The 13,243-nt window shown below is 43.8% G+C and overlaps 1 protein-coding gene across 1 annotated transcript; it reads left to right on the top strand.

The window, feature by feature from the left end:
• The first annotated feature begins 1,272 nt into the window (after nt 1–1,272).
• Nucleotides 1,273–11,519, top strand: LOC138661821 (SERTA domain-containing protein 1-like). Its single transcript, XM_069746753.1, has 2 exons — nt 1,273–1,407; nt 9,476–11,519. Exon 2 carries the CDS (start codon nt 9,480–9,482, stop codon nt 10,254–10,256), a length of 777 nt encoding a protein of 258 aa, XP_069602854.1. The 5' UTR covers nt 1,273–1,407; nt 9,476–9,479; the 3' UTR covers nt 10,257–11,519.
• Nucleotides 11,520–13,243: the final 1,724 nt, after the last annotated feature.

The raw sequence follows: 13,243 nt of genomic DNA, 5'->3' as shown, positions 1-13,243 counted from the left end.
CCTTAGGTAATCAGGAGTCCCCCTTATTGAGGTAATCAGGAGCCCCCCCTTACTGAGGTAGTCAGGAGCCCCCATTACTAAGGTAGTCAGAAGCCCCCTTTACTGAGGTAGTCAGGAGTCCCTTAGGTAATCAGGAGTCCCCCTTATTGAGGTAATCAGGAGCCCCCCCTTACTGAGGTAGTCAGGAGCCCCCTTACTGAGGTAGTCAGGAGCCCCTGAGGTAGTCAGGAGCCCCCATTACTAAGGTAGTCAGAAGCCCCCTTTACTGAGGTAGTCAGGAGTCCCTTAGGTAATCAGGAGTCCCCCTTATTGAGGTAATCAGGAGCCCCCCCTTACTGAGGTAGTCAGGAGCCCCCCTTACTGAGGTAGTCAGGAGCCCCCTTACTGAGGTAGTCAGGAGCCCCTGAGGTAGTCAGGAGCCCCTTAGGTAATCAGGAGTCCCCCTTACTGAGGTAGTCAGGAGCCCCCTTACTGAGGTAGTCAGGAGCCCCCCTTACTGAGGTAGTCAGGAGCCCCCCTTACTGAGGTAGTCAGGAGCCCCCCTTACTGAGGTAGTCAGGAGCCCCTTAGGTAATCAGGAGCCCCCATTACTAAGGTAGTCAGAAGCCCCTTTTACTGAGGTAGTCAGGATTCCCCCTTATTGAGGTAATCAGGAGCCCCCCCTTAATGAGGTAGTCAGGAGCCTCTTCATTAATCAGGAGCCCCTCCCCCCCTAATGAAGTAGTCAGGAGCCTCCTTTCTGAGGTAGTCAGGAGCCCCCCTTATTGAGGTAATCAGGAGCCCCCCCTTATTGAGGTAATCAGGAGCCTCTTCATTAATCAGGAGCCCCCCCCTAATGAAGTAGTCAGGAGCCTCCTTTCTGAGGTACTGAGGAGCCCCTCAGGTAATCAGGAGTCCTTAGCGAGGCAGGCTGGAGCTGAGCCCCCTTTAATGAGGTAGTCACTCAGGAGGCCCCTTACTGAGGTGTTTCCCTGACAACGTATCCCGGGCCCTTCCTGCCAATCACTCCCCAAGCTCCGCCCCCCACGGGCAACCATCGTGACGTGGACACGTGCATCGCCCCCTCCCTTCCCAGCCCACGCCCGCTTAGTCACTCAGAGGCAGCGAGAAGAAGGAAGAAAAGGGAGGGGAGGAGAGGGACGGGGAGCGGCACGCGCCGTTCGGATCACGCCCTAGCTATCTGATTGGCAGATCTTGCGGAAACCTGACCAATTAAAGAAGAGAAAGGGCGTGGTTACGTCGAGGCAGCGCTTCGGCAGACAGAACGGCGCTGCATTCACTGACAGCTCTGCGGCCGGAGCAGCTGTGCTGCTGAGGGCTCTGAGAGGAGGGGGTGGGATGCAACGCTTTGATTGGCTGCTGATCGCCGCAAGGAGGATTCTGATTGGCTGCTGAGCAGCTGGGCAGGTATGTGCGTAGGAGGAGGGAGGGTAATGGCGGACGGTGGGATTTTGAGGGGCTCTCTATGTCCGGGGCTATGGTCAGACTAGTCCGGTGTCTTGGAGCATTTACCAAGGTTCTGTCCTCTCCCATCATGCCTCTAAGTGGACATTTTTGGGGGTGACTCACTCCTTTATAAGACCATAGTGGGAGCAATCCTGGAGCCCCAGCAGCTCCTTATAGAATACAGCCCTGCAGCTCCCTCGCATTAACCCCTTCCTCTCTGGACAGAGCACCTACTTTATTTTTTTGTACCCCTCCTAATGGTAATATAATATATATATTGTTAAACATTCCACAAATATTAGCAATATACAAATATAGCAGTGTATATAGTGGCAGTAATTTTCAGAATGGGGTGCATTCATTTTCTTAAAGGGGGGCACGGTCGGTCGGTCCGATATCCTTTTGGGATTGTATAAATTTGCTGTGTTAAAGGGGAGGTGTCATGAAAAAGAGAAACTTGTGATCTGTCAGATACACGTGAGGACGATCACGTTGACTGCGATCACAGATCATCACAAGGAACGAATGAATATGTAATGGACATTCGGTTTGATCACGGGGGGTTAAATTGTCGATTTGGAAATCTCGGCTCCCCATAGAGTTCTTTACTTCGTCAATGTGATCGGCTCATGTGTTATCGGTGTCACCTGACTTCCCCTTTAAGGGGCTGTCCGGCAAACCAAGTGTAAAACTTAAAGGGTTCACAGTGGCATAAAGCGGCTTCTCCGGGGTCCCGGGTTGCGGTGTCAACGTGACGTGTAACCACTGGCTGTCAAAGTGATTGGCAACAGTGGTCACTTGTAGAGATGAGCAATTTGATTCGCTCTGCCGGTCCTCGGTTCACTTTTGCACCCGGCATCCCGGCTCTTCTGGCGCTTATGATGGGCCTTGTATCTTGGGCCTAGTAAGCACCAGCGGCACGGAGACGTCATGGCGGCGCGGACCGGGGTGGCACAGGTGGAATTGCTCCTCTCCAGTGTTGCGCCAATACGGCTTCGCTAGATCTGGAAAAACAGAAACTGGTACAGGGGTCTCCCGGAGAACAGGAAAAACGTATTCGCACGGGAGCTGCGGCGGGATCGGAAATGCAAATATTACTTCTTATATTACTTAATTTTTATTTAATTGGAACAACCCCTTTAAATCATCTTAAAGGGGAATCCTGTAGGGTCCCACATTTATGTCATTCTGATCCTCATCGGTGTGGGATCATATGTCCCCCCCTCCTCAGAGAGGTACACGAGACCGTCGCTGAGATTTCTAGTGAATGAGACGGCGTGTCTATAGGCTGCGCAGGGTCTGACAGATGAGTAACTAGTAGCGTGCAAGTCATTTCTCCCAGGGAGGGGGATCTGCTGCCGGAGCGGCTCCTCCAGTGACCGCGGACTGTTACATATACCTGGAGTCCATGTTTGTTTCGTATGTTCCCGTCTAACAAAATCCCACTTGGATCTTGAATTTGAGAAAAACAAAAATCCTAACTGCGTATTTTTTTTTTTTTAATTATTATTATATCCTACGGGGGAGGGTGACATTCGGCAATGTCAGGGGGGAGAATAGTGCAAGATGGTCGTATCGTGGTCGTAGGTTATAGAACGGGGGAGATTGAGGTGAAGCCATTACTATGGTGAAGATCTGCTGATGGTCACTACTAGTTCTGATGATGACCGGTATGATGATATATCTTGTATATATGGGTGATTGCCATCATGTTACAGGTGCTCCCTTGTCAGGACACTTGCATAAATTTACACGCCTGCACATTTCTAGATTAGGGAGACTTTCCTTGCAATTACCTGTTTGCTTTTTACAGTATAAGAGAACGAGGCATCTATGGGAAGGTGAAGAATTCACATGAGATAATATACATCCTTAGAAAGCTCTTTGGTCTTGCCCATGTTGTAGAGGTTAGAGTCTGACTGATTAATTGAGTCTGTGGACAGGAGTCTTTTATAAAGGTGACTATGTAAGACAGCTGTCTTTAATGCAGGTAACGAGTTGATCAGGAGCATCTAACTGCTCTGTAGGAGCCAGAACTAAATGGTTGGTAGGGGATCAAATTCTTATTTCTCACTGCAAAATGCAAATAAATTATATAATTTATACAATGTGATTTTCTGGATTTTATTTTTGATATTCTATCTCTCAATGTTAAAATTAACCTACCCTTAAAATTATAGACTGTTTATGTCTTTGTCAGTGGGCAAACTTACAAAATTGGCAAGGGATCAAATACTTATTTCCTTCTCTGCATGTATGTATGTATATATATATATATATATATATATATATATATATATATATATATTTCTAGAATATGCATGTCCACGTAGTATATTGCCCAGCCCCGTAGTATATTGCCCAGTCACGTAGTATATTGCCCAGCCACGTAGTATATTGCCCAGCCACGTAGTATATTGCCCAGCCACGTAGTGTATTGCCCAGTCACGTAGTATATTGCCCAGCCACGTATGTAACAGGTTAAAAATAAAAAATAAACATATACTCACCTCCTGAAGGCCCCTTGTAGTCCTGGCGCCTGTGTGCGGTGCATGCGGCAGCATCCGGTCCCAGGGTTGGTATGAGCGCAGGACCTGTGATGACGTCGCGGTCACATGACCGTGACGTCATGGAACGTCCTTCTTGCATAGCATCCTTAGCACCGGAACCTGCCGCTTGCACTGCCGAGGACAGGACGCGACGTCGGAGGGTGAGAATAACCTTTTTTTTATTATTCTTATTTGTAACATTAGATCATTTTACTATTGATGCTGCATATGCAGCATCAATAGTAAAAAGTTGGTCACACAGGGTTAATAGCTGTGTAACCAGAGTGCGTTACACCACGCTCCGGTAACTCTGGCATTAACCCTGTGTGAGGGCTGACTGGATGACTGGAGGGGAGTACGGAGCGGGCACTGACTGCGGGGAGGAAGGAGCGGCCATGTTGCCGCCGGACTGTGGCCGTCGCTGATTGGTCGTGGCAATGGTCGTGGGTGTTTTGCCATGACCAATCAGCGACTTAGATTCCATGACAGACAGAGGCCGCGACCAATGAATATCCGTGACAGACAGAAGGACTGACAGACAGAAAGACGGAAGTGACTCTTAGACAATTATATAGTAGAGATATATATATATATATATATATATATATATATAATATTTTTTTAAAGTGTTGTACTCACCTTTCCCAGGTCCACTGAAGTCTCGATATCTGCTTCCAGTGCCTGGTATTGGCTGTGGCGCTGACATCACGTCATCAGCCAATCAGTGCCAAGTTGCTCTGTCAGTTTAGACAGAACGCCCCCTTCAGATCCGGATTGGCTGTTGCCGTAACGGCCGAGCAGAAGCCAGTGCCAGGCGCTGGGAACAGCAGCGGAGACTCTGCCCTGGACCCGGGGACGGCAAGTGAAGACTGTTTGTTGTTGTTTTTTTTTTTTATGCCAAACTATATGACAGAATTCTAGCGCATTTAGCTTTATAAATTTACCCCAATATGCCTATAGGATGTTGAGTCCAGTTGACTCCAAGCTGAAGATGTGAAACTACAAGTCACAGAATGCCTTGTTTAACGGTCAGAATAGGTTTGTCAGAAGTGTCACGAGAGGTCTTTATATTTTTATATTGCACAGTGGTCCCAAACAGGCTGCCGGTCACCCGAACAATGAGCAGGACGCTAGTTCGTCGGGAGAAATTATCTTTTGGTTTACACAAAACATCATTGTTCTCGACAGCATGTCCTGTGTCAACAGAACCTGTGCTGCCGAGAACAATGGAAGCCAATGTGCCCTGATTGATGTATTACTGGTTGCTCAGCTGGCAAATAACGAACTGATTGATTGTCAATTAGGGCCCCAGGACGGCCCATATAAATGGACCTTAGCTTGTCGTTCTCCACTCAGAAGTGAGGAGCTAACATCCCAAACGGAGGGACACTGATAGTATATGGTGGACCATTACATTTGATGTAATTCCCTCCAAAGTTGTGGCTAATTGCAGTTACCCCTACTACAAGGCTATGATAACTTGGTGGATTTCGAGGTAGGAAAATCAGACTCGGATTCATATTCACTACAGCAAACGGCATACTGGATTTTTTTAATATGGGTATGTCTGCAGATTTTAGCCTCCGTAGGTCAGAAACACATCACCTATCCCATTTTTGCTGCCGATATTTGCATTTTTAGGCTATCTTATCTTACTTTTTTTAACCCTTATCCGGCTGAATAGGTACAATTGTAACTATTCCGTTTTAAAATTGCAATAACTTTTTTTTGAAAAGACGTAGAGGGCTGAAATTTCGTGACATCTCTACATTTTTGGTCCAGAATATATTGGCCAAATTTCAATAAAATATCTCCACCCGCTTCCGAGATAAGGGGTCGAGATCTTTTTGCATCCATAACAAGCTGCATAGGTACAAATGTACCTCATATATTTTGAATGAAGATAATGCAAGGGAAAAAGCATACATTTTTTTTTAATGATAATGCTATTTAACTATTATAAACAAGTAAAAAACTGTTCATTTACATTATAAAAGAAAATGTAAGAAACTTTTTTTTATTGATTTTCTTTGCAAGTAATGCATGTTGGCTTTGCTACAGAGTGTTCATCGCAAATGGGTTTCACACAAACCACACAAGACTTTCTAGTCTTGCGTTGTTTTCGCCTCAGGTCTCTGCAGACATAGCAACTACCAACAACAGGGGAGGGTCCACGACTACCATGAGGTATTTTGGGGCCAGCTGCTGGCTGCGATGCTACCACAATGCATCGTCCAAGCACCATTTCTACTGCACCTCGAAGAAAATGGTTTCTCATTATCATTTTGTTTGTACTACGATCTTCAATTGCAATCATACACAGCTGATTTGCGAGATCTTTCAGGAACTTTCTTCGTTGATCCTTTGCCCTGAAGCTTGGATTGTGTTCTCTGTAGATGATGTAGGATGCTAACCCACTGACATCAATCATATTGTAGAAAAATGCCAAAGTCCAACGTGATGTTCGTCGTTTCACAGTGTACTCTCCCAACATTTTATCCATAACATCAACGCCACCTTTTGTTATGTTGTAGTATTTTATTATCTCTGGCTTGGCTGCTAGTGTCTCTTCAACTTCTCCCGTCATGTGCATAGATGATAGAAGCACGACTGATTTGTTCTTCTTTGGTACATATGAACAGACTGTTGCATCATGATTGTAGGCAAAATTTGTCGAGTATACAGGCCTTTCTTTGGCAGGCTGCATGTTGTTAGGTAGGAACCTTTTGTTTTTTCTCACTGTACCAACTAGTGTCATGTTCCAGGAGTTCAATACCTTAGCTAGTTCCATGGTTGTAAAGAAGTTATCGGTGGTGACATTTCTTCCAGAGCCTTTATACGAGCTCACTAGGTCCAATACTGTTCGTTCTCCAATGTTTACTTGTCGAGGACCATCAGTTGGTTTCCCAGTGTAGAGCTGACCTTGTAAAGGGTAGGCATTTGATGAGTCACAAGCCCAGAAAATCTTTATGCCATATTTAGCTGGTTTTGAAGGTATATACTGGGTAAATTTAGTATGACCTCTAAATGGAAATAATTGCTCGTCGACGGTGATACAATGATATGGCTTGTAGGCTCTCTCCAGATTACTGTTCAGCATTGTCCAGATGTCCCGTATTGGTGCAGCTTTATCTGTTTGCACACGTTCTGCACGTGTATTTTCGTTGTCAAACCTGATAAATCTGAGTATCATCTTGAAGCGGTCACGAGACATGGCTGCACGTATAAGAGGCAGAGCAGCAACATTCCACATTTCCTCCAGATTCTCTTTGTTGGCTCTGTGCACACCAGCAGCAATCAGTATGCCCAAAAATGCATGAAGTTCAGTTTCAGTAAATTGCTTGAATGTTTTTTGTGGTGGCCGTTTGGAAGAATCAGGAAAACGTTGTACCAGTTCGTTGTTGTAAGCATCACAAACTCTCTTGGCCTTTCGATTCGTTTCCCGTAATATGATGTCACACATCTCGGGAGTCATGATGGACTTGAATAGCTCTTTTGCTGTATATAGGTTGCTGATTGCTGCAGGACCACCTCTTTGTCGTAGGACATTACGAGATTTTGTTTGTGCATTTGGCAGTGGATTACTGCACCATTGAGTTTCATCCTTAGCAGTCCAAATGTCGCCTGCACTTTGAGGCACAGAATCATCCTCAACACTTTCGTCTGATTCGTATTCATTTTCATGCTCTATGACCATTTCTTGTTCAATGTCTGAATCTTCTTCAGTAACATCCACTTGTGGTACATAGTTTTCATCATCAGATGGAACATATGGTTCATCCTCATGCTCAGAATCAGATTCTTCTAGCATTCGCATTATTTCGTCAGACGTAAATCTGTAAATATGAAAAAATGTAAAATAAATAATTTTCCGAAATACTACATTATTGGCTTTTCACAAAATTATACTAACCTGCAAACACGTTTTCTTGGATTATGGCGGAAACTAGATCCAGCATTACTATCACTCATGATGACTTGCTAGATGAATTTTGGCTTCGTATTTTGTGCTGAATATAAATAAAACATCGTAAAACAATATGTAGATACTAATTATTATCCATTTTTCGTATAAAAATTATACCTATAGTGATAAGTTTCATACAAAATATATGTAAGCCAAGTCCAGGCTGAAAGACAATTTGACTGTTCTGTCCCCACATAATGAGAATAAAGGTATAACTGGCTGTTAGATGCTGTGAGACTTTCCTACCTTCGTTTCCAAGAAATTGAAGACTTCACAAGCCTAGAAATGTGTGCTCACAGCAATGAGATGAACAGCAAAATGGCTAATGAGAGGAGGGAGGCAGGAAGACAAGTAGAAGCCACTCCCAGTTTGAATTAACTTAATTGACAGCAACATAAGTGACCAGTAACAACACTGAACAATAGATATCAGCATAACATTTGTAGCTGAATGAACTTTAGTTTCTGAAACCAAGTAAAGTCTTCCCACAGTGGAGGTATATGTGAAGGTACAATTGTACCTATGCAGCCTGTTAAGGTTGTAAAATTATGCAGCCTGACAAGGGTTAACAATAGGAAAATAAAGCCTTGACTTTTTATACCAATGAAACGAGTGCTGGCTCAAAAAATGGATTTTAGCCTCCATGGAACAATGGATAAAATCCGTGCAGAATCTAAATAGTTGATGGTTCTCTTCTTGATATTTTTTTTTTCCAAGCCAGATTTCCAATTTGTTACAGGAAACTGCCATTTGAATAGGAACAATGATAAGTAAAGAGATCTGCATTGAAATCCCTATAAATTCTAACATAAGATTTGACTTGCCGGTGTTTTAATTGGTAGTTAGTGTGAAGAGTCGGGATGTTGTGAGCACATGTGGACTAGAGCTATCGGGTGCCCACCAGGATGCCATATGCAAGGGTCTATAGTTCTGTAGATGTACAAGGTCATGCCAACCCCCTAGAACTGCGAGTTGGACACTTTTCCAGACACATCCACAGTAGTTTCCAGAAATCCCTGTCTGTTGGTCTATGAAATATACTAACATTTCATGGGAGGGTGATGATTTTGGGAGGTTGTTCAGGGTTGACAATCATCGTCTTGAGTGCAGGCCCAGCTCTCGAATCCACCTACGTGTCGAGTCATTGTATGCCATTTTTTTTTTCTCTAGACAGCTTATTTTCTGTCTTTGCCGAGCAACCACTCCGTAACTTGTCCTTAAGTATCGCTTTTCTTTTACTCTGCAGCTTGTTTTGTTTGTTCTCCAGCGTGTAGCTAGGGCACATACATCTATTTCTTCTAGTTACTCACCCTGAGGAAAATGAAAGAATTTCAGTCGTGTCATCGGTGAGTCACGTTTCCAGAAGTGCTCACAGGACTCGTGTGTTTTCAACACGAAGACCTGATTCCTTTTCATTACTATAGATGTCCTCTGTTACGGTCAAGTTTGTAGGGTAACCCACTGTCAGCTATTAATCGGTGCTTATAACGTGTTCTCATTTTTTGTCTCATAGACTCATGTTGGCCAAGGGGATCAAACGTAAATTTTCGGAGGTCGAAGGGGAGATGGGAACTGGTCCCGAAGTAGAGGTAGCAGCTCGATGCCAGAGCTCGCTTCCTGCGGTGCAATCCCATTGCTTGATGAACATATCTCTAGTGAAGCTTCACCGTAGCCTGCACCACGTGGAACCAAACCTGAGGCATCTCGTGCTGGTGGCCAACACCTTACGACGTCTTCAAGATAACATGCAAACAGAATCAAGTGCCACCGGCATGTGGAAATCCACAGAGGATAACTCCAGAAAAGACTACTCCCAAACATATGTCAGTGAGAGCAAGAAACCAGCTCTAGAGATCCCCACAGAAGATGCCCTCTTCTCCACCATGGATGCATCTTTATACTCTTCCATTTCCACCATTCTTGAAGACTTAAACAATTTCGAGGGATTGAGCCGCTCACCACTTCCCCCAGCAGACGAAGATCAATTTTGTTCCCCAAAAGACTTAAGCAAAGATGGAAGTCGAGAAGAATCTGGTAAGCTGACACCTACATCCAGCTTCCCAAATTCCTCCACCTATCTCCTCGGGGACAACCTTGAGGACATTTTTGAAGACATCGACACTTCCATGTATGATAGTGACCCATGGGCGAGCAGCAACCTTTTAAACTTCAAGACTTTTACTAGCATGAACGAGACGGAAGAGAAGACGTCGTCTGACGGACAGGACTCTATGTTGGAACTTAGCGACTTGGACTATCTCATGGATGTTCTAGTGGGAACCCAAAACTGCTGATATTCCCAGTAGGGCAATTAATGGACACAACGATGTATCTTGTAGCAAGACACTATTGTAAATAACGAGAGGACTCAACTTTTAATTTATTATCAGCGGATGAACCTGAAACGGTTTTCCTTGACGGCAAGGAGAGGGCATTATTCTGTGTTTTTCGACTACCAGATGCACAATCTCCAAATAAGTGTTAAACTGTAGAAGTCGAATTTCACCTAAAAAAAAAAAAAAAATCTAAAGAACAATCAAGAGATAATAATGAATTCTCTTATCTGCCATAATGAACCCAACATGCCTATTTTTGGCATAAAAGGTTCATATCTGGTCTTTTCTAAAACCCTGCACCAATTCCTAAATCATTTTGTAAATTTTGTTTATGGACCTAATGTTTTTTTTTTTTTTTAAAGATGAAGCCATTGGGACAATCTGCCCCAGCACATATACAATGTATATAAAACCTATATATAGAGACATATATAAATCTATATTTTTAAGATGACTAATTTAAGCGTAAATGTTTCAGATTGCCTTAATCATGCTACATTTCTATATAAACCAGGGTAATCCTACAGATTTTTTTTCTCACCAAAATGGAGTAAATTTTTAATTGGTATATCCAATGAAAGAACGAAAACTAATTTATTGTAATTTCTGTATAAATGTTACGGTGGCTTGTAAAAGTCTATAAATTAGTTTGTCGTAAACAGCCATTTTTTTTAATGATTGTAGCTTTTCTCTATGGAAGCCGAATTAAAAAATCACAAACAAAGCAATATCCTTTATATATTTCTATGATTTTGATAAAACTGTTATAACCCGAAATTATATTTGGGGTTCAAAAGCCATAGCCGCCCGTTCCTCCGTGTATTCAGGGCAAACACTTTCCAAATTCAGTTACTTGGTTTGCTGTCATTTTTCTGAACATCAACCAACTCCTAGTCCAGGGGCCACTGCTGTTACCTCAACTCGGTCATTTCCCCCCCCCCCATATTTATTTTTTTTGTGATCTTTCGATAGTTTTTTTTTTTTTTGTCTGTTTATAAGGCATGTATTATTCGAGAATTTAAGGGGGCTTCGTCAGCCCACGGTTTATGAAAGCTGTACGTGTGTGTCATCATTTCGGCCGTAAAGACGTCTGGTGATGGTATTTATTGACATGTGATTTTATTCTGAATTGATTTTCTTAATTTAATGCTTGGATATCTTCATTATTTATCCTTTTGTGAATATTTATGATTGAAATAAAATTGATTTTTTTTTTCGTAACTGGACTGCCGGGTGGTTCGCTTGATTGTGTTCATTTTTTCAAGACAATTTAACAAAAATTTTGAAATAAGGAAAGAGTTAATTATCAAAGCACTTAGGCTCCGATCCATTAAGATCGGTGATTTTTTTTTTTTCTTGACTCTCTTCATGAGGAGACGTTTTAGAGTCAGATGCTCCTGGTTCGTTTAAAAGGTACACGTCTCTCGAATCTGGAGTGTCTGACAAGTGGTGTGTATCCCCATGCACCTTGCCACAAATCTTTCTCCAGTCACTAACTGAAGTAAGAAACATCACATCTTGTCATGAATTAGTGGTGTCACGTTCACACTGCGTGCTCCCCGCTCCACCTATTTTGATGGTGCTAGGAGAGAATGTCATGAAAAAGTCAAGTCACAAAATTTTGGTAACTTTTCGAAGCGATTTTCTCAAGAATTCTGGCGAAATTACTTTAGTGAATCAGGGCCTGAGAATCCATCCCTTCAGCGCCAAGGAGGCAATTTGTACCTATTTCTCCATCATGGCTTTAACCATGGTATGGTTAACATTCTGAGTAGAGAAACATTGGATAAAAAAGATCATAGAATGTTAGTGTTGGAAGGGACTTCCAAGGGTCATCGTGTCCAACCCCCTGCTCAATGCAGGATTCACTAAACCATCTCAGACAGCCTCTGTTTGAAGACTTCTATTGAAGGAGAACTCGCTAATGTGGCACCCCTAGGGGTATTTGCCACAAAAATAGTTACTGACAGTAAATACAAATACTAAAATAGCAAGACTGCACTACCACCTCCGGCCAGAAGGGGGAGCTCCAGAGACTCCCCTTGATCCATTCTGGTCTGAGAGTAGAAATGGCAGTTGGGCCAAGGAGCTGAAAGTGAGAGGTCATACAGTTGAATATCTAACAGCCCTGTGACTGTTACCAGGCCTAAATCACCGGCCTGAGGAGAAGAGGGATAGAGAAAAAGGACATTGTGAGAACCGGGTAGCATTAATCACTACCCAGAACAGGCGCAAAGACGGATACCGGATCCGTGGCTGTATTCATTATATATAATACAGCAACCGGAAAAACGTGAGGTGATATGAGCTTCACTAGGGTCGGACGCAGCAACAGACACAGAGTTCAGCGGTACTCCTGGAGGGGGTAAGCCGATAAAAGGACTCGGGTTGCCCGTCGAACCAGGACCCGGAGGGGACAGATTGGGCCGGCAGCCAGTTCACATACAGCAGCAGGGCCACACAGAAATTGCGTACAATAAGAGGCGAAGACCCCGGCAGGGTCAAAGTAATTCAGAGTTCCCATACAGACTCCGGTGACAGGACTGGTTGTAAATCCCTTTACGTTAAAGTAAACTGGTTAAACGTTTCAGTGCCTCAGTCTTTCATTTGGACAATAGCCATCTATCCAGGATCGGGATCGTCACCGCTGGGAGAACCTGCTGCTGATCAAGTAAGTGCCTGTCCCCTCACGATACCCCTTACACTGTGCATTGCCTGAGGCCATAGCACCGGGTCAAGCCACCCGTGACATCCCCCTCAAGAGACAGACCCCATTGGTCCGGTGCTGGGTATCCCGGTCTCCTGGGCGTCACAATTGGCATCACGAACAGGATTCAGCCAGCCCGTATACCGGGTATTGTGTGCCATGATTGGAGCCCAAAACTGTGAAAACTTGGATGAAAAATCTTGAAAATTGACTTTATTAAAGAAAATTCCATTTCCCA

The sequence above is a fragment of the Ranitomeya imitator genome, chromosome 2 (assembly GCF_032444005.1).
Source record: "Ranitomeya imitator isolate aRanImi1 chromosome 2, aRanImi1.pri, whole genome shotgun sequence".
Lineage (NCBI taxonomy): Eukaryota > Metazoa > Chordata > Amphibia > Anura > Dendrobatidae > Ranitomeya > Ranitomeya imitator.
Note: the sequence above shows the minus strand (reverse complement) of the source record. Positions and strands in the feature narration are given on the sequence as shown.

Bases quoted from the DNA above. Each gene is read 5' to 3' on its own strand.
- LOC138661821 (XM_069746753.1), top strand. From the start codon at position 9,480: ATGTTGGCCAAGGGGATCAAACGTAAATTTTCGGAGGTCGAAGGGGAG.